This window comes from Pagrus major, chromosome 17, assembly GCF_040436345.1.
Source record: "Pagrus major chromosome 17, Pma_NU_1.0".
NCBI classification, from domain to species: Eukaryota; Metazoa; Chordata; class Actinopteri; order Spariformes; family Sparidae; genus Pagrus; species Pagrus major.
The window spans coordinates 30,187,502-30,208,264 of NC_133231.1; the positions used below are offsets into that span (position 1 = coordinate 30,187,502).

Consider the following 20,763-nt stretch of genomic DNA (forward strand, 5'->3'; position numbering starts at 1 on the left):
CTCCACTTAACAAAGATGGCGGCTTCTAAGGTGACCTGGATATCCGTCTTCAGGACAGGGAGCTGATCAAACACTTGCCAAAAGAGATAAAATATCTGACGAGGAAGTCGAATGCACGATGTAACATCACTGTTGATCTTGTCACGCAGATGTTTCGATTAGATCTGTTGTTGCATGTCAACGCCACACCCGTTTAATCCATGCACAGAGTCGACTCAGAATCTACAATGGGAATGAAGAAATGTTGTCAGATAGTGTTTCACTGTGACGAGCTGAACCTGAGAACCTGCAGCGACAGAGCAGCAGCTCAATTCGAGTTGTAAACTGACAACACAAAGACTTTTTCATCTGAGAGTCTGGGAAACACTGACTCTTTCATATCAGGCAAAATCAACTGAAGCAATCACAAATACACCAAAACATCATGACTGGAAGTTTTAACCACATTGCTGAATATTTCCAGATCAACACAGAAGAAAAGCTGGAAAACTCAAACAACAAACTCTTTATCTACTTTTCTATTTATACTTTACTGTGATTTGATGAAACAATCTGAACTTCCTCTGTCACACAAAACTGCTCTTTCAACACTCGCGCATCGATCAAGGCCAACTTTTAAGAACACCATTTCATAGCACGTATACTTTCATTAATAGCTCCGAAAAACTAATATCAATATTGAAACTCGGCTCTGGCAGATTCCTCCGATACAGTGCAGGGGAAGTTAATATAAATGTATTGATTTCTTTTGGCCCACCTTACCACCGAGACAATACGTTTATCAAGTGAATATAGAAGAGAGGGGGAAAAAAACACCTTCCCACCGTATCTATTACTACAGGCTGGCTGGCAGTATCTGTGCCGGCTAATGGGATTTAAGGGGGGAGAGCTCTGGCCAGTGTCAAAGTCACCTCTGAGGAGAGTCCTGTGCCAAGACAGGGGACAGTTGGATGAAGGGGGGGGAGGTTTGGGTTGGTTGGTTGGGGTGGGGCGGTAGATAATTCCAGAGAGAAGACGAGGGGGAACAGCTGAGAGAGACAGGATGAAAGCAAGGGAGGGAGGAGGAGGAGGAGGAGGAGGAGGAGGAGGAGCAGGCTGCTGTCAGGATCTGAGGGGTTTTAATTTGGTTCCATCGTTACAGTAAAACTCCTGAAACGACTGACTCTGATATTTGGCTCCAGCTCAAGTCAAGATGCGACTGACTGTTAAAGTGTCCAGACCTGCGAATCACCACGCACACACACACACACACACACACACACACACACACACACACACACACACACCTCTGATCTGTTTCGATGACTCAAACAAAGCCTGGTGCTGCGTTCACTGGCAGCTGTTGACACCCTGCTGGTTTGGAGAAACCGTCGACCAATCACAGCTCTGCAGGCACGATTCAGAACGGGGTCAACATCCTCGAGGTCGACCGTCCGAGGAGCGTAACGTGCATCAGATATTCTGTCAATGCAACTTGTAAACTGTGATTTTGACATCTATTGCATGTCTGTCCGTCCTGGGAGGGGGATCCTCCTCTGAGGTTTCCTCCATCTTGTTTTTCTCTGTTAAAAGGGTTTCTCCTCACTTGAACCGAGGGTCTAAGGACAGAGGATGTCGTTCACTGTACAGACTGTAAAGCCCACTGAGGCGATGCGATTGTGTTTTTGGGTTATATAAATAAAATTGATTAGATTTTGATTTGAGGAGTTTTAAAGGCCGATAACGATAATTTGGAGCAGGACAAAGATTATAACTAATCAATCGTTATACTAGCAGAACAGAGACAGCATAACACTTTATAAATATCATTATAAAAATGGTGAAGTTTAAATTAATTAAACTTTAGTTAATAGTTAATAGCTGAAAATATTCCAGCTAATTTTCCATCTAAATAATAATCTTCTACCATAAAAGTCGTCGTCCCAGTGAAGATTCGTCCGCAGTGATACCAACCAACGCTCGTCTCAGAACGACTGGTTTGTTTTGAGGTGTTAGACGAAATGAAGTTTCATTCACTGAAATCTGATCACTGACAACGATCTGCACAGCTACATACCGTGGAAACTATTTTTTCGTTTGAGCGTGAACCTGTGGAGTGACGAGGAAAGTTCAGTTCCTTCTTGCGCAACTTATTTGTTTACAATATTGACTTTGGAATGAGCAGCAGCCATGTTGGATTAATGGTAAAATGTCAGTTTATTTAGCGCTTCACGCCTAGAAAATCATCTTGACGTTAAAATTTGACAATCATGACAAACAAGTCTTGAACTGAAGGCGACTGGAACAAAATGTTAAGCTCACTTTCAGGTATTTGGAGCAGCTGTGAGCACCAGACCAGGTCGGTGGCGCTGCCAAATTTTTAAGACATTCGAATTAGTTCTGCTTTCCAAACCACATTTCTGCAAAACAACACCGACACAAAAAACCCAGCTGAGGAGCTCCACAAGAGATTTTCATGTAGTTTTCTGTTTCTCTTTTCTAAAACTCTCTCCGCTCCTCCAGTTTCTCTCCTACAACCTGAAACCCGTTCTGTTCTTTGGACTGTTTACAGGCAGCTTGTGCTGCGACCTTCAGCTGTCGCCAGTCGACAGGTGTTTTCCCTGCTCGTGTGTGTGTGTTTGAGTTGTGCGCATGTGACCGACTGTTGCCACACGTAAAATATTCTGCGTCGCTCCGTCTGCGAGTCAGAGTCACAACTCATTTCTCTTTTTAAAAAGTCAAGCTTATATTCAGGAAACAGAACTACACAGAATAAACTCTACTTACGGACTGGACTCGGGCACGCTCCGTTTGAATTCCCCAGATCTCCTCCTAACAAAGCACCTGAAACACAAGAAAGCATCACGACCATTAAAACACAACAGCGTTAAAGATCATTTCAGTTCATCTGAACAGCAATAATCAAAAAAATGCAGCATAAATAACCCATTTAGAAAAGAAATATCATTAAATCAAGTGCGTCATTAAAAAAGTGCTTCTGCCGTCGACACTCACTTCACTCGATGAAGAGCCGTAATTGGTTTCAATTTCCAGCTTTACCAGTTAATTTCAAGAGCCTGTTTCACCAGTTCTCAATGGTGCTTATGTCAGATGGTATTTAGAGAAAAACTAAAATCATCAGATTCATTTCTGATGTTTAAACCGGACAACATTGCTTAAAATGTGCAATCTTTATTGGGAGAAACGGTCAAGATCACTGCTGATCAGTTAACTGTGTGACTGTGTTGTTCCTGTTATTACTTTATATTGCACGATGATCGTTTGATGAAAACTTGAGTTTGGTACAAAGTTCTCTCTCAAAAGGCCAAAAACACAACAGCACACAATCAATCAGCCTCACGTCAGCTTCCATCTGTAAAGATTATCTAAAAATCCTTTTGGCTTTTTGTCCGAGGGAACCGGGTCGATGCTGACGTCCAGGCTGGCCTCCAAGAAATACGTCATTATCGTGACTTCTGTCTGAATTAACACTGTCGCTCATTTTAGGGAATTTAACTAAGTTCATAAAACATTAACAGAAAAGAGTGACAGAACTGAAGTGTTAAAACACAGCTGAATAAATGAGGGTTTGCAGGTTTAGGTTGAAATTTCAAAAGGAAAATGTTTCATTAAAGCTTCCTGACGGGGATTTTATAGCCAAGGCTACAGAAAGCTCCTCTTCAGGTGGTTTTATTCATCGGTGGGCCAAGGTTCGGAGACAAGAGGTTTAAAAAGTGAGTCTCTATCAAAAGTTCAAAAAGTTTCCTGATTTAAAAGAAGAAGAAGATTGAGAAATATTCTAACATGTTTAATCTTTTCAACTGGTCTCCAGAGAGGTTTGATTTCGAGTCCAGTTTACAGCTACTGTAGCAAAATTAGCTGATGAGCTAATATCAAACATTCATCAATTAACTGATTGAAAGAAAATAAGTTATAACTATTTTGATATTCCATAAATTGTTTCAGTCATTTTGACAAGAAGAAATGTGGAATATTCGCTGGTTTCAGCTTCTTAAATGTGACGATTTGCTGCTTAAACTTGTCATTTGTGTCAGTAAATAAAAAATCAAGTTTTTTTTTACATTTTATGGGCAAAACAATCATGAAAATGAATGTCAGATTAATTATATTCATTAGCTTCATTCCCCCTCAGCTCTACAGATTATACGTCACCTTCTTCCAGCTCATTGTTTGGGTTTATTGGCCCACAGCTTTACAGTTTTGTTTCAGTCGTACTGGAAACAAAAAACACAGCTAGTTTTATCAGGTGGCCACAACAATGACTCCAAATCAATGCTAATGTTGCTAATCATGTTGGTCTGTGTCTGCTGGACGTTCAGTTAGCTTAACATGTCAGCGTTGTGTTTTGGGGCTGCAGCTAATGAATACGTTCACTGATGAATAATCGGCCGTTTATTTTCTCAACTAATCCATCAGCTCTGAAACTGTTGATGTCAACAAACAGTGAAAACTGTCGATCAGTGTTTCCTGAAGATGACGTCCTCAAATGTCCACAACTCAAAGATATTCAGTTAACTGTCACAGAGGAGGACAGAAAGCAGCAAGTTTAAACATTTAAGAAGCTGAATCAGATAACTTTGTGTTGGCAGATTGTTCTGCTGCCTCCAAACAACCAAAAATAAATACAAATATATTGCTTCAGCTTTAAAACGTCAGCAGAGATCATGTGCTGTATATCTTATGCAGTACAATACGTCTTCATACTTTAACTTCAACACATTTCTCTTCCAGCGAGCAGACAGCATTCTTCTGCACTGACACTTGTTTTTCCCCCGTCGTGGTACAGATTCGGTTTTTGGCTCAAACGCTCTTTAGAAAGGCAGAAAAGTTGAGGTCATTAAGGGCGACTGAAAAATATCTGGCTGGAGTGGACGCGTGGAAAAACACCAATAAGCACAACACGATGAACCCAATACATCTCTGGTAATGTGGGATGCATAGCAGGGTAGAGCCGAGTATCTGCACGGCTGAGGTTATGAAGAGGAGGGAGGAGGAGGGAGGAGGGGGTCCATTACTGCTATGTGAAACCCTCCTGCCTCGGAGAACGGCATGTTATGAAAGATGCTGTAATGCATTTGTTGCGCGTTACATCACCTAATTCTGACTTACAATGAGATTATGCTGGTCGGAACAAAGCTTGATAAGTAACCTTGTCTGAGACGCAAAAATGGGGCACAAATCCTTTTAGTCAGAGGGTGAAGGATTGGTTTGCCACACAGAGGCAGCGGGCGCATATACAGGAGCGCACCAGCCTCCGTCAAAGGAAGTGATAGATTTGTGTCATTACGAGCGGCTGCGCACTTATTCCAGCAAACAGGAGTTACTCACACTGACAGGTGACCAACACGGAGAACGGGCATCAATGCACCGACTCACACTCGCTTCTTTGGTCGTTTCTGCTGCTCGACGACTCGATAAAAACTCTGCCGTTACATAAACTGTGCTTCTACATACGGACGGTGGAGAAATAGCACCTATAGCAGCTTATGAAGAAGGTCTTTAAAGGAACAGTTCATCCATTTTCCGATCATCAGTATCTGTGTTATTTTGTGTCTGATTGCTGATGAATTGATTTAAAAGTGCTCTGACGCAGCTCCGTCGCTCCCTGGTTAGCAGGTTGGAAACGGGCCGAACCAAAAACTCAAAGTCCACCTCAAATACATCTCTACAAAGATTGTTTCTGTCATTGTAGGTCACTCTCAAGCGTTCTGATACATTTGCTTTTAAATATTTATTTGATATAAAAAGACAATTAGCAGCTAAGCCCTGCTCATTGAGCCAGCAGGTGTACGGGCGGTACCGTTCAGTACTGCACAGACTCTGGCACAAAATGCCAGCGCTCACATCCAGGACAGTTTGGCTTCATTTTTCTGACAGTGGGAGGAAGTGGAGACACGTCGTCCATCTTTCTATATGTCAGTGGATTAAACAGGGATATGATTCATATCAGCCAAACACATGAGGGTTGACAGCTGCTGCTAATTAGCATTCACAACAATAGAAAAACACATTTATAGCAGAGCTTGTAGCATTTTTCATTTACCGCTGATACCGACTACTATGATTAGGAGCTTAATGTGACTGAGAGGACAAGTTCAAGTCACTGTTTTCAATTCTGACTTTAATGGTCCAGTGGGCATTAAAAAGCTACTCGTTAATGTAATTTCTGCTGCTTCCTAAAGTAATTTCAAAGTTAGTGATGAGGGGACAAACTTTAACGTTGATCTCTTGGCAGGCGGAATGAATCAGAGTCACCAACACTTCTTTTAATGTACGTATGAGCGTATAAGTGTCTCGTTTTAAAGACAGAAGTCTGAGTTTCCTCATTTTTTGAGAATTGTCTCCATGTTGCTGTTTCTGCAGCACAACAGAGCACCTGTCAATCAAACCGTGTGGGCGGCACTCTGAAGTCTTTTTCCTTCAATCTTCTTTTGTACGAGTTTGGAGTTTTTTGTCGTTTTTTTTCTTCTTCGGTTTATTTCAAACTGCCGCTGCTGCTGTCAGAACAATCCCCAAAACTCATCAGCCGCTGTGCTTCAGAGGACTGTTCAGCTACCACGATCGCTCGGCATTCAAACATCAAGCTGGAATACACGGGTCGGATCAATCAGCCACTCGACGTGTATTTCTATGAAAATGCCACAAATTATTGATCATCACGACCGACACAGACAGAAACAGTTTCAAACCAAAGCAGCCCAGCTGTGTTTCAGCCCGTCTCTTACCTGCGCTCGCGGGTCGCTGTGGTAACCCTGGCGACACGGTGTTCCTCTGCAGAGCTGGTTGCTGTGGCGACAGGAGGCGGGGGTCTGTGAGGGTGGAGGTGACAAAGGAGGTGGTGGTGACCAGGGCGCCGCCGGGGTTGTTGCTGAACTGGAGGGCCGCCGCCGCTGCTGCGTTCTGATTGGATACTGGCACGGTGACTGGCATGGAGAAGGTGGGCTGTGGGACTGTCGACTGGTGGAGAGACAGGAAGAAGGCGGGGCTCAGATGTGTGTCTCGCCACACACACACACACACGCACACACACACACATATACATGTATACAGTAAAGGACAGGTGATCAGTTAGTGATCTGCAGCAGCGCACAACGAGCCTGCAGGTGAAAAAACACGCAGTCGCACCAGCAACCGACCAATCACAGCAAGGAGAGTGTTTCCAAACAGGTGAGACATTAAATGATTGTATTAAACACTAAACTAACTGAACTAAACTAAACACGACTGCAAATATAGGATCTAAAAGTAAAAACATGATGATCTCATCTGGTTGTTTTGTTTTTGTCTTCATCTTATAATAACTTATTTCTTTACGCTGAAACCGTAAAATCAAACTGCAGCAGAAGTTTAACGACTTTATGGCCTCAGTAAAAATCCTAAATAACTTGATATGACGGAGGCTGTTTATCACTGTTAAATCTTCTTTTATTTTATATTTGAATTGTTGAGACTTTGAGAGTTTAATTTGAAATCACTGAGGAATTGTGAAACTTGATATTATTTAAAGGTCCTCGTCACTTCTTCTTCCTCTTCATGTTTTTTGGGGGATCGCAAACAAACTTTCATCTTTTCAACGTAAATGCTGCGCTTGTTGAGCCAATGAATAAAATGTGGGCTTGTATTATCATATAAATGTCCCAATACTGGGACAATGATTCATCGGCCTGTTGTGTATCATGAATCCCCATGAAAAATGTAACAGGCCCTCTCCAGAGCGTTTGGTTTGTCCTTTCTGGGCTACTGTAAAAAACATGGCGGACTCTGTGGAAGAGGACACGCCCCCTCTCTAGATATAAAAAGCTCATTTTAAGGTAACACAACCACAAAGATTGTTGGTTTCAGGTGATTGTACACTAAAGTGAACACAATAATGAATATTATATTACATTTCTGCCAATAGATCATCCTTAGTCCTGCAGACTGGACCTTTAAAAACACCTTTATAGCTCTAAAATCTCCAGTTTATCAATAATAATTGATTCCTTATAACCCAACTTTCTTCAGACTGGAGCCATCGCAGTCAAAAAACTTGTTTCGAGAATTCTCTACGACTTTGAGCGTCTGTTTCTTGATACTAGTAAGAATAATGTGGGTCACTGCACCAGAATAAAAAGAAATTAAAACTGATTTTGTTTGCAAGTTGATTTGCATTGGAAATAAGATGAACCAGTTTCCCTCTGCACCGACAGATAATCATTTATTTTCAGAAAATGATGTTTAAAGAGCTCAGTGACAAAGAGAAATGATTTCATTAGCAGGTTTTTGGAGAGAAAATACTGTTTTCTTCAGGACCTCAGGAGCTAAAACGAACTGGATCCAACAGACAAACTGATGTTTTGCATTTTTGAGCCCATTAACTAAATACTTTTTATTATTACTGACCAATTTCCAGCCTTCCAACCAGGATCTACTGGGTTTCAACAGCAGGAAATAAATCTGAAAGTGATGTTAAGTATTTGCAATTTCTTTTAAATGGAATTAAATATATAAAAACATTGGAAACATTCCTTTAAAGCAAAACTGTGTTTTGGAAATGAACTCCTCCAGCCAACACACACACACACACACACACACACACACACACACACACACACGCACACACACACACACACACACACACACACACACACACTCGCTTCAGTTTCAGCATGCAAGGTGACTTGGTGGAGAAAAGGCCAAAAAAAAAGCTGTGTCGCCTTTCACATCTCATGCTCAGGTTAAACACTTGCCGCAGCAGCGGGTTATTGCGTCGTGTTATTGGTGACATTTTCAGAGCGTGCCGTCACATTCCAGCTACATCCCACCACCACCACCCCCACTGACGTGAGCTCATCACCGGGGGAAACATTAGGAGGTGTCCTAACTGTGTGTGAGAGGTTCATGTGCATTAATACTTAGTTAATAAGAAGTGCCTCATCTAACAACGCTTTCTTTATTACTTTTCTAAAACCTCTGAGAGTCGATGACCAGACAGCCCGCGGTCCTGGTAAAAAAAAATAAAAAATCAAGGGCAAGGACCTCGGGTTGTCCAGCCATCCGACCCATTTCACCCTGTTCCAAGTCAATCTGAAAAGAAGGACTTCTATATATAGAATATGGGCCAGTGCTGCTCTGTACTGTACTCAAACTGCCTGGGACCCAGTTTTAACGCAGAGGAGGAGGACGAGGGCACCTTCCTGCCCTCGATCTCTGCCTCTTCTTTTTCTCCTCTGTAACTTTTGTTTTTTGGGAGGGAGAGAGGAGGGAACAGACGAGTGCAAAAGAAGGAATTGTTATCTAATATTTGGTAACACTTTATTTTGACGGGTACAAAAAGGCTACATAATTTCCTAATAACTTTGTAGGAAGTTTGGTGGAAGTAACTATTTAATATGGTCCTAATTATCAAGGAAAATAGGAAATATCCTTCAAAGTAAAGTTTACTTTCCCGTTCCAGTGGTGACACTGATATTAGGGAGTATAAAATATCAATATATCGGCTGATATACACCCTCAATCCCTCAAAGATCGTAGACATTAAACTTCATCATCAGGCTCCTTTATTTATTTATTATTGTAAACTTTATCTTCCGTATATGTAGACCTGCATACACAGTTAATGAGGCACACCCAGAAAACCTTAATTGAAAACATTAGTGCTGTAAAATCAAGCACAACTTTATATTTCACGGTATTTTATGACTGAATTCTGACGGGGAGGTTAAACCGGTAAACGAGATGAGTCCGTCGGTGCATCGAGCAGCCAGAGAAACCCCTGATCCTCCGAACTTTCTGAGATTTAAAATGTCACCCATCAGAGTGTAAAGAGGACGTTTGCTCTAAAGACGGAGCGAAGTGGTGACCCCCGGGGCGGGTGGAGATAGCAGCTGACAGCACTGCACCACTGCACACCGGCCAAGCAGAGGGGGGGGGGGAGAGTGAGGGGATGGACACATGGAGGGATGGATGAGGGGGTGAAGGGTTAGTGCAAAGGTGGACGGAGGTGTGTAAACACACTGTGGAGAGGACTGATCCTGACGGGGCTGAGGGGGGGGGGGCGTGGTTCATCTGCAGCCTGACAATATTTAGATATTTAGCTTGAATCTAAAGTTACAAACAGGACCGAGGGAATCGAACCCGTCACCTGTTGTTCAGACGACCCTCCGACCTCCGAGGTGTCGACAGGTATCAGACGCTAACATTACATGTGTTTTAAGAACTTCTCGAGAAAACTTTAAAACCAAATTAAGACGATTTTTTTTTACTTTTGTCTTCTGATTCAAGCGTTGCAGGTAAGTATAGAGGTGACGAGTATGTGTGGTCCCTTGCGTCTACATTTTGATGACTGGTAAATACAAGAATGGAGTAAAAAGAGAGTGTAAGAGGAGAGCTTGACTCATTTTTACAAAAAGAAATAGATAAATGAATTTAGATCAAATGTTTGTGGGAATTAAGACCTCACAAAGTCAAATGTAAGACTATTTAATGACTTTTAAATACTAATATCTATATAAAAAAGAGACATTTTAAGACTCTTTAAGAAGCCGCAGTGTTATACTGAACAAATTAAAGAATATTTACGTCATGTTTGTAAGAAAAGTTGGTTTTTCAGTCTCATTCCCAACTCGTCAGTATCTGACGAGTTGGGAATGAGACTGAAAAACCAACTTTTCTTACAAACATGACCCCGAGCTAACAGAAACTTCCATCTGTTGTGATCCTTGAACGCTCTTTATCCGGCTTGTGCGTGGAAACGAGAGAGAAACTATAATAACTGCAGAGAAACAGCCAATCTTCTCCTCTAATGGTCTCGTTTGCTTTACAGTCACGAGGACAGAAGCACGTCGACATCAGGTGATTTGAAAAACACTTCCTGCTTTGCTCGTTTGTCATCTAGAACTTTTCTTCCGCCTCGCTGTGTTTTCACGGCTCTTAATTGCGACCAAAACTTCAGCTCGCACCACAAACAATCCTCTTTATGTTGCCTTCTCTTTTCATTGCCGGGCTCTAATGGCCTCAACAGGACCTCCATGAAGGTGCCAGCTCCTGGTTGCTAGGAGATTGATGACATAACCACCAAACCCTCTTCACTTCCTTCACTAAATATGAATTTTAAAAACGTCCTCACCCTGCGCTGCACTGTGCTCCGCTGAGCATTAATCCGTGTTTTTGAAGAATTACCAGTGAATTTACATCTGCCCACTCCAGCTCCATTTAACACACCGATGCTGCACGAGGGTTAATTGGGCCCGTCTGCTCGTCATCCTGCAGGAGAGCCCAGTTCGGTAAATAAATTGACCGGGAGCTTTTTTTCCGGAGGCTCGTGTGAGGAAGCTCGAGGCCTCTTCTGTGCGAAGGGAAACAAAAAGAGGCGAGAGAAAAAGCCAACCTGTTCTCCCCTCAGAGGAGCGCTCACAACGAGGGGTAAATCAGAATGAATTTAACTCATGGCCTAGTTTTCGCCTTTTCCCTCCCCTCGTGTCCTGGAAGCCTTTGAAAGATTTTTTTTTTTTTGCAGCTCTCGTATTGTCACGTCGTATTTGTTAGCAGCTGTGGATCTGAACACAAAGGCAGCATCAGAGACGTGTTTGGGTGACCTTTAGACGCCACAGCGGCTGACCAGTTAGCAGAGGTGGGAAGTAACAGAGTACAAATACTTTTAGTAGATTTTCACTTTCACTACTTGAGTCTTTATTTTTCTGACTTTTTCTGACTTTCCTTCCCTGCATCTGAACATAAATTTCCGTCTTTTCTCCTCCAAAACAGGCTCGTTACTTTAGTTTGAATGCATCGGACATTAAAATGTTGACTGATTAGTTTCTACTTGTATTTTAAGCGGATTTAAAAGCTTCAGTTCTGCTGAGAAATGACTTATTACACAATGTGACAGCCATAAATAAAAAAAAACCCCAATGCTATATGATGAACTGTGCAGCTGGAGCAGCATTTTTTTTTTTTTACTTTCATGTTTCACATTCTGCCTGTTCACATTCACACCGAGCCTCTACAGGAGACATTCATTCGTTCAGCTCCTTTGCTCAAGGGCACCACGGAGCTACTTGTTAAAAGGAAGAAATCTATTTCTTATTCAATTTCCCCGACACTGAATCTCAGAGCCAGAAAAGGATCAAACCAGAGGCCCTGCGGTTAAAAAAAAAAAAGCTCCCTTTTTTTTTCTCGCCCACCACAGCGCCAGTGTAAGGAACAGAGATACGTTAGCTCGAGGCTCGTCTCGCCGAGCGTCCTGCCCATTCTCCCCTCGCCACTCTCTCCCTACCTCAGGAGGTATTTTAGTACAAGTGGGATTAAGCTTGTATATCCCGGCCCCTAGCTGTCATGCTGGGGATTATGATGCTGAGGGGAGGAGTGGTGGGTGGTGGTGGTGTATGCCTCTGTTTGCTGGTGCCCTGTGAAAGGTGTGCTGGGCAAACCGGGCAGGCTGAGAGACCGGAGGGCAGTGCGGCGGTGAGGACATTACCCGCTAATGTTCGGCTAGCGTCCAATCGCAGAGCGCCAAGAGCTGCAGCTCTGCAGGGGAGGTGGACTGAATTATATTCCTCTGTCTTGGCAAACGAGAGTTAAGAGGCGGCTCGTTTTTCTCTTTTAGGCGCGACATGAAGGCAATTAATATTTATTATGTTTTAAAGGATAAGTCCAGTTTTTTCACACCTGGGTGTTGTTTATCTAGTTTGTTCCTCGTTTTCATCGCGATTGATCAACTCTGACATGAAGTGACGCACATTTTTGAACCCCTTTAACATCCTTGCCCTTGGAGACAACATATCTTTAAGGTTTGTCTAGACGAGTCTAATCCATACACAAGGGTAAACCTACTATTAACGCCACCACTTGGTTTGTGAATGACCATTCTGAAGCCTCGAGTTTGGCATTACGGCCATCGCCATCTTGTTTATTGGCACCAGAAATTACCCAAATTCGAATGAGAGGGTGGAGCTGGGGAGGATATGGACCATCATCACTGTCGTACACTGATTTATTGTCTATTTTACTCTAAATGGAACCAAAATGTACTAAATGAACACTGTGCTGAATTGAGGAAGACTTGAAACTAGTGATCGAGACCACAAACTCATAAGAACACTGTTTCTGTTATCATAAGCTTACATACAATCTGACTCCTTTTTGAAACCACTGACGTCGCCCCCTACTGGACGTTCGAAGAAATGCAGGTTTAACTTGGACCTGGAAGCTCTGTGCACCTGTTATACTGTCTATACATATAATGAATCAATATTTAGACCTGGGTACGATGGCGCTGCTCAGCCTTGCTTTCAATTTTGCCCAGTGGCCACTTGTGGTATTGCAGCCAAAAAGCATTTTCCTCACAGACCGCCATCAGAAAAGAGACGTCTGTAAAACTGTTGACAGGAAAACTTGAACCACAAACAAAGTCAATAATTAATCTTTTATACATTTGTCTGTCTTCGAGCCAATTAAAAAATCTGTGACGTCTTCACAGTGTAAAGTCTACGGGCCGGGAGTGAACATGCAGGGTGGGGCTGGCTGGGTGGAGTTCAGGAAGTTAAACCGAAAGCTAGAATACTATTCAAGCATTTCTCACAGGCCCCATCTTTGCACTGATCTTTGCACTATGACATCTTCATTTTCTCAGTACAAGCAGTCCCTGAAAAGTTCTGTGCTCGTGTCCCACAGGAGGAGCCAGTGGGCTGCAGAAGGTCAAACACAGAACTTGTTAACAATCTTTCTGATCCGATCACGTCTCCAGATAACATCCTCAACAAAGTCATATTTAAGGTACAAACTGACTCGTCCTTTTATCACATATATGATTTAAAGAATAACCTGCTGTCTAACTCTCCTGCAGCGCTGCTAACATGACTCCTGTCCCGTCCCCAGTGACCAATCAGAGGAGCAGGCAGACAGGAAGCGGGGCTGTAAATTGAGTGCTACTCATTAAAGTGACATTAATGGCATTATTGAGCACGGAGGAAAAATGAATCACAGAGAAATTGGCACAGGAGCAGAGTGGTAAAAAGGGGGTTGGCGGAGCGCCAGTCAGGAGGCAGAACCTGGATAATGTCAGGAGCACATCCAGCAGGACTGCACCGGGAACAAAGTGACCTCAGTAACGCTGCAAATGACGAGCAGTTAGCGACTGCACCCTGGCTTTCTTCTCTGCTACCTGCATACTGTCAGGAATAAGCTCAGCCCTGCCTGGTGCACGTCTGCAATTGCAGGGTCGTTTCTTTAGCGTTGCTAAGTATTACACAATTGGTACTTTCAGCCAAGCAATCCGAGCGCTCAGAGGCACGCTCCGAACGTGTTGATTATTACCATAAAGCATGATTTCCCCTTGCGATAACAGTTGCTATGCCAACTTTTGTGAAAACCGGGGACCTAGTTAGCACTCCTCTCCTTCTGTTGTTTATTCTTGTACATTACTGAACTTGCAGCGGCTCCAGAAAACAGTGTATTAAAGCCATAATACTCCAGAGGATGCTCTTCACTGTGATGACTCTAACTTCAGATGAATAATCACAGTGAAGCGCGCCCTATTTGGTGTTATACTGCTTTTTTTTGAAGGATTTCTTACTCACACAAAGTTATATTTGCAGAGCTGCAAAAAAAAAAGACATTTTCTTCATCCTAGAAGTCCCTTTTTTATTAAAACAAGACATGAAGTCTGGCAGCACAGGTGGATTATGTCACACGGGTTTCAGTGCACATGGCACATTTTAAAAATAGTCTAGAGATGGTTTGAAATACGACAACTTGCGTCAGGAAAAAATCAAGGAAAGTAATTTGTGATATCTTAAAGAAAGATGATTTGTAGTGGAAACAAGTTGAAATTGTTTAATGTATGATTATATATAATTTCTGCTGCAATAGGACGCATCATTACCTGAAGTAAACGTAGGGATTTCTCAGGGTTTTGAACATTTTTAGAAACGTTTAGAATAATATAAATTAACAACTCAACAAAATATATAACAAAGATCTGGTCCTTTAAGACATTTTAATGCAGAAGTGTTAGACGTTACATCTTTAAAGCTTAAACAATGAGTCAGTCAACTGAGAGAAAATGTATCTGTTACTAGGGATGCTCCGATCAGGGTTTTTTGCCCCCGATACGAGTCCGAGTCCTTTGATTTTTGAGTATCTGCCGATACCGAGTCCCGATCCGATACTCTTATAATACATTTAAAAAATTAAAAAGATCGAAGAAAACTATCCAAGGTGTCCCTTATTTTTTATTATATTTTACCACCCCTCGATATCCCAAATTTACATATCTGACAGTTTGCAACTGCATCGTTCTCGTCACTCACTTTAAAATACTTCCACACAGCAGACATGGTGCGCCACAACTCGCCACTCCGCTTCAAAACAAACTGGCGTGCTGGTCTTCTGCGCATGCGCATGTCGTAAACGGTGGTAGTAAATACTCATCTTATTTTTTTTATTTTGAATCACCAATAGCCCATATATCAACAATCTAATACAAATAATGACTAAATAAATATATATAAAACCGATCTCTGATCGGGTCGTAACGTCCGAGTCCCGATCGAGTCTTCAGTGGCGTGATCGGCCCCGATTTCCGAGTCACGTGATCGGATCGGTACAACCCTATCTGTTACTATTTTGAGAATTTTTCATATTGAATATTTTGATGAGGCTGCTTTTCTTCATCTTCATCTTTGGGTTTTGGATCGTTAAACATTTGAAAATGTCGCTTTGATTTCCGAGAACTTCTGATTTGTTACCATTTTTTAATATCTAATAGAGCAAACTATTATTTCATCATCTGCAAATCAATTGAAAAATGAAATAATATTAAATTTCGGCCCTCATTTCAGAGATTTGCCCTGAGAAGCGATGATATCGACTTATCGATCCAAGGTAGCTACGCTCCTACAGCACACCGCGCTTTATCGTCTATTTTACTCTAAATGGGACCGTGATTTACAGAACGGACATCGTGCTGTCCGTTCTGTAAGACCATAAACTCATTAGTAAGCTGGTTACTGGGGTGATAAATAAAGTTAGAAGTAGGGACATTTTCTCATAAGCTTCCATAAAATCCGACTTTGTTAGGTTTGATTGTTAGGCGAAACCTTGAGCTCTGAGAACATCTGGCACACATTTTTCCCCATTTTCTGACATATTACGGAGCAAACTATTATTTAATAATCTGCTGATGAGTTAAAAAAATGAAAATAATAACTGGTTTTAAAAGTTTTCCCTCAGCTCGGCCTCTCTGCTCTACCTTTTCCTGCTCGGGCACACACCATCAGAGGGGGGTCGTGGGTAGTGATTTTGTGGGTGGGGGTGGAGGTGCTGTTGGTAAGAGGTGGAGTGAAGGAGGTGGGGTGGGGGAATGGTGAAGGCGAGTGCTCTGTGAGTAGTCAGGCCGCCATCAAGAGCCGGAAAAACCTCCGGCAGCAGGAGGTACCAGCATGAGGAGGGGGGCAGGGTTACACAGAGGGGTGGGGGGGGCGGTACTCACTGACAGCCTATAGTTCTGCATCATTTTATCAAACTCCTCGTCAATTTTTTTGTATTTCTCCTCAGTGCGGGGGGTGAGGGAGAAGGGCTCCTCGGGGTCTGGGCTCTCAGAGTCCCGGTGCTCTTTCTTGTTCAGAGCCTTCGTTCCCCAAACAAAAAGACAAGAAGAGGGCAGACAGACAGAAAGAGAAGGTAGATAGAGACAGAGAAGAAGAGAAAGGGTAGGTTAGATAAGGTGACAAAAGTGTGACGGTACTCACGCCGTAGCGTTTGAAGAGGCTGTCCAGGTCCTCGGTCTTGCGGTACTTGTCCTCGTTTAGCGGGCTTTGGTCGATGGAGTCGTCGCCGTCGGGCTCGGGGCTGTTGCAGCCGTTAAAGCCTTTCTTTCGCAACGTCTGAAGCGGTCAGAGAAGGGGGGTAGAGGAGGAGAAGGAGGAGGCACATTTACATTTCATTTTATTTCATGCACATTTTTTTGGATCACCACTTCAGGCACATTTTTGTGAAGCCATTTTTCATTTCTCAACAAACACAAATGACCAATCGTGATTGCACCACATCTGCCGACTCCCACACTGCTTCATTGTATAAAAATGAAGCAGCACAAGTCAGATGGAACAGTTTGACCCCACTGATGACATACAAGGATGGTTTTTTTTCTCGGGCCTCGCAGAAAAACAACATTCTCCCTCTGATGATCCTCGATCGATTTGTCAGGTCAACGTTCGTAACATCTGCCGCCCACGTGAAAGCAACTTATTACCACCGAAGCTGCACTCGTTCACCCGGCAGGTGCTCTCGGGGAAGTCATGGATTAAAAGGGTGAAGGAACTACTGATTCAAATTCCAAATGGAGAAAGCTTTGAAATCAAAGGTTGAGATGTTAGAAAAACAAGCGCCCCCATCTTTACCAAGTTATAGATCTGCTGGAGCTGCCCGTGGCTCTTTCATGGGGCGGTAAAGTGCATAAACCTGAGCTGCATGTCAGAAGACACAGTGAGGCATCGCACCTCGACACACCAGCTAATCAACAGTGTTACTAATTGGTGTGAAGCTTTGCGCTGAGGAAAGTGGTTGAGCGAAGCAAAAAGGGTAAAGGGTGTGTTAGGGAGCAGGCGGTGGTGTTAGCGCGTGGCTAACGGCAGTCAGGTTGTGTCAGTGTTAGCACACTTTGGAAAGGGTGAGAGGAGAAAGAGGGAGAGCGGGGGAGAGAGAGAGAGAGAGAGAGCGAGAGAGGCTCTTATTTTGAGAGGATTTTGCTAAACGAGATTTGCCGTTAAGTAGCTTTGCCTGGTGGGCCCTTGACCACACAGCCAAGCAGATAGATCCTCGCAGCAGAATGGATCTTAAACCGGAGCTGGAGAGCCTTCTGTGGTCCAAATACAAGCTTTAGCCCTGAGTGGCATAAGATGAAGAGAAAGAAGAAGAAAATCCTTTCGCCTTGAAATCTATCAGCAAAAAGGAAATAAAGGATGAAGTACACTGCAAAAAAAATCTCCATTTTATCAAATTATTTCCATCTTTAACCGAGTCCTGAAGACGTGATTTTCTTAAACTGGCAATAAACATGTTTGTTGCTTTTAAAGTATCATCATGAAGTAAATGTTGGTTGCACGATTTAATGGCTTTAGAAGAACGAATTGGTTCCCTATTAACAAGAAAATATCGATATATCTTTACAGAATATTGGAAACACATCGATACACAAGTGCTGTCTCACTCTCACCACATCCTCCTTTACTCTTTCGACAACGGTCAGAAGGAAATTAACTCAAATGCTCTGTGTCAATTTTTTCCCCCTGGTATCGAAAATGGTATCAAATATTGATATTTTTTGAGGTATTATATCAAAGTTAGAATTGCCAGTATCCTGACGACACTGCTGTATTTGTTGATGTGAAAATGCTTTGGGGGAGAGAATCTTCCAGTGCTGAGGAAGAATATGACATCATGTCTCCAACAGACTTTGACCTATTTCAAGAATTTCCTAGAAATTACAATATATAAAGTATCTTGCATCAAGAAAAACTTGCTTTCTGATTGATTTAAAAAGATTTTAAACAAGTTCATTTGTATTGGAAACAGGGAGGAATAGTCTTAGTGCACAGCAAAAAAAAAAATCTACTTCAGTTGTTTAGCAGAACGCTGCAACTCTGTTTTACTGTGAAGCTCCAGAAATGTTTTGTGGACTACGAGACTTCACCTGACTTTACATCATCATGGAGGGAGGAGATGACTGAATTTTCCATTTGTGGGTGAACCTCTAAGGACTCAATCATAGATCATAGACCTCTAAGGACTCAATCATAGATCATAGAGAGCATCAGATTTTTTTTACAGTGCATCAAGTCATAGATTATCAATTAGACACAAAGTACTCTAAGATCATATTCAATATTTCACACATCCTTTATTTCTTTTAATTAATTATGCCGTGTCAAGTGTGACTGCAGCCTCGTGGTGGTCTGATTAAAACATAAGCACGTTTCACGACTCTCACTGTTACGTGAGGATGATTCAACCGCGTGCAATTCGACCTCAGATGTGCAGCCGGCGGTAACTCGTACCTGCGAGAGCTCTCGACAAAAAACCCCTCGAGGAGGCAGAGACAGAGATTCCTTTAATTTTGGATGAATTAGTCTTAAATCTTCAAAACAGGTGAGGGCAAGAGGGTAATGATGCCATGTGGATGTCGGGTAAAGAGACTTTCAGTTTTAATAACAATAGCGCTCTTTGATATGAATCTCATTAAAACTGGAAGCCATTATTATTATCGCAGTGTCAAAGCCGCCGCGTTTTATCTACCCACAGAAACGGGTTATTAGACAGATTTGTTCCAACACGGAGACAGTCGCCTGATTCAGCTGTTCAGTCTCACCAGAACAAGTCGGCGCTCTGATCTGCAGCTTAATGCAAATTTAACGCACGGGGAGCCGCCACCACACGCTTTGTTGTCCACAGTTCATAGAAAACACTCTCTGCAGTGGCAGTCGGTGTGTGCAGATATGTGTGTGTGTTCTGACCTAAAAAAAACAACTATATTGAGGGAACAAAAGAAGCACAGGAAAAATAAAATACAAAGAAATAAAAACAACTTCAGCATGACAATGACGGCATGTGACAGAGGGCTGTGTGGAAGACGTGATCGAGGCGTGGACCTCCTGCCCCTGACTGTCAGGACACAGAAAGATAAAAAAGCCCGCAAACAAAACTGTGATGACACTGGAGCCATGTCGGTGCATCGTTCACATGTACAGACACACACATGCACACACATTTACACTAAAGGTGGCACAATTCTGGTGTTTTCTAACCCTAATGTTGATCACACAACCACAGTAACCCACTAAACCGTAACCTGAAGGATAGTTACAGTTCATTACAACTCGGGTCTTATTTTCATAGTTTTGTTCTTTATTTCTATCTTTTCTGACAACATTGTACTCACCAAAGAAACTGCTAAGATTAGAGAACATGGCAATATTGTGTCGTAAGAAACTTGGACAGTCAGATGATCAGGTTATAAACTAGCCTAAATTTTACTGAAAAGTTTTTTTGGAGGTAAAACTGGAAGTGAGCACATCTGGAAGGTGAAGGGTCGCTAATCATTTTTCACTGCACAGAAAAACTACAATAAGTACAGAAGATCAAAGTAAAAAAAAAACAGGAAGTTAGCCCAGAGGAGCAGCACGGGGCGTGCAAGGTGATTTTTTGGGTGTAGTGGCCACAGTTGGTACTGCAGGTCACTTATTGCAAAGTGGCTCAAAAAGACTTTTTCCATTGAAACTCTGCTCCAATTCCCAGAATGCATCCATTAGTAAACTGTGATGGATGTTTAAACACAGACTGGAAACTATTTTTACCTTTAGCCCACATTTTGTCCTCCAAATAAGTTTGTCTGGAGGGTTCTGATTGTCAGACTGCTCATGTTTCTTGACCATCTAACTTTGTTTTGGTGTTGTTGGCATGTTCCCAGATCTTACAAATAAACTTGGTGAGTACGATGTTGTAATTACTAATGAAAAAATAAGACACATGTTTAAACAAACCGTACTGTCCTTCAGTTTTAAACCCAATCCTGAACCCGACTCTACTGCCGGAGGTTTATCTGATGTTAGCATGTTGGTGTTGTTCATGAAGATCTGGATAAAGGTTGCTCCAGGACTGCTGACTTAATGTTTTTCATTTTTCTTTTCCAGTTTTCTGGCGCAGTTTGGTTTGGTTTAGGCAACAAACATACTTGGTTTCCGGTCTTATTCCCAAGTCACTAAGCTATGATACTAGAAAAATGTG

The 20,763-nt window shown here is 42.4% G+C and overlaps 1 protein-coding gene across 1 annotated transcript in view; it reads right to left on the minus strand.

Annotated features, from left to right (window-relative positions):
- Positions 1-20,763, minus strand: part of mef2d (myocyte enhancer factor 2d) — a 108,309-nt gene that overhangs the window by 26,180 nt on the left and 61,366 nt on the right. The window contains exons 4-6 of the mRNA XM_073485978.1: positions 16,731-16,865; positions 6,726-6,957; positions 2,767-2,823 (exon numbers count right to left, since the gene is read on the minus strand). Of these exons, the coding sequence (XP_073342079.1) occupies positions 2,767-2,823; positions 6,726-6,957; positions 16,731-16,865 (424 nt within the window). The remainder of the gene's footprint in view (positions 1-2,766; positions 2,824-6,725; positions 6,958-16,730; positions 16,866-20,763) is intronic.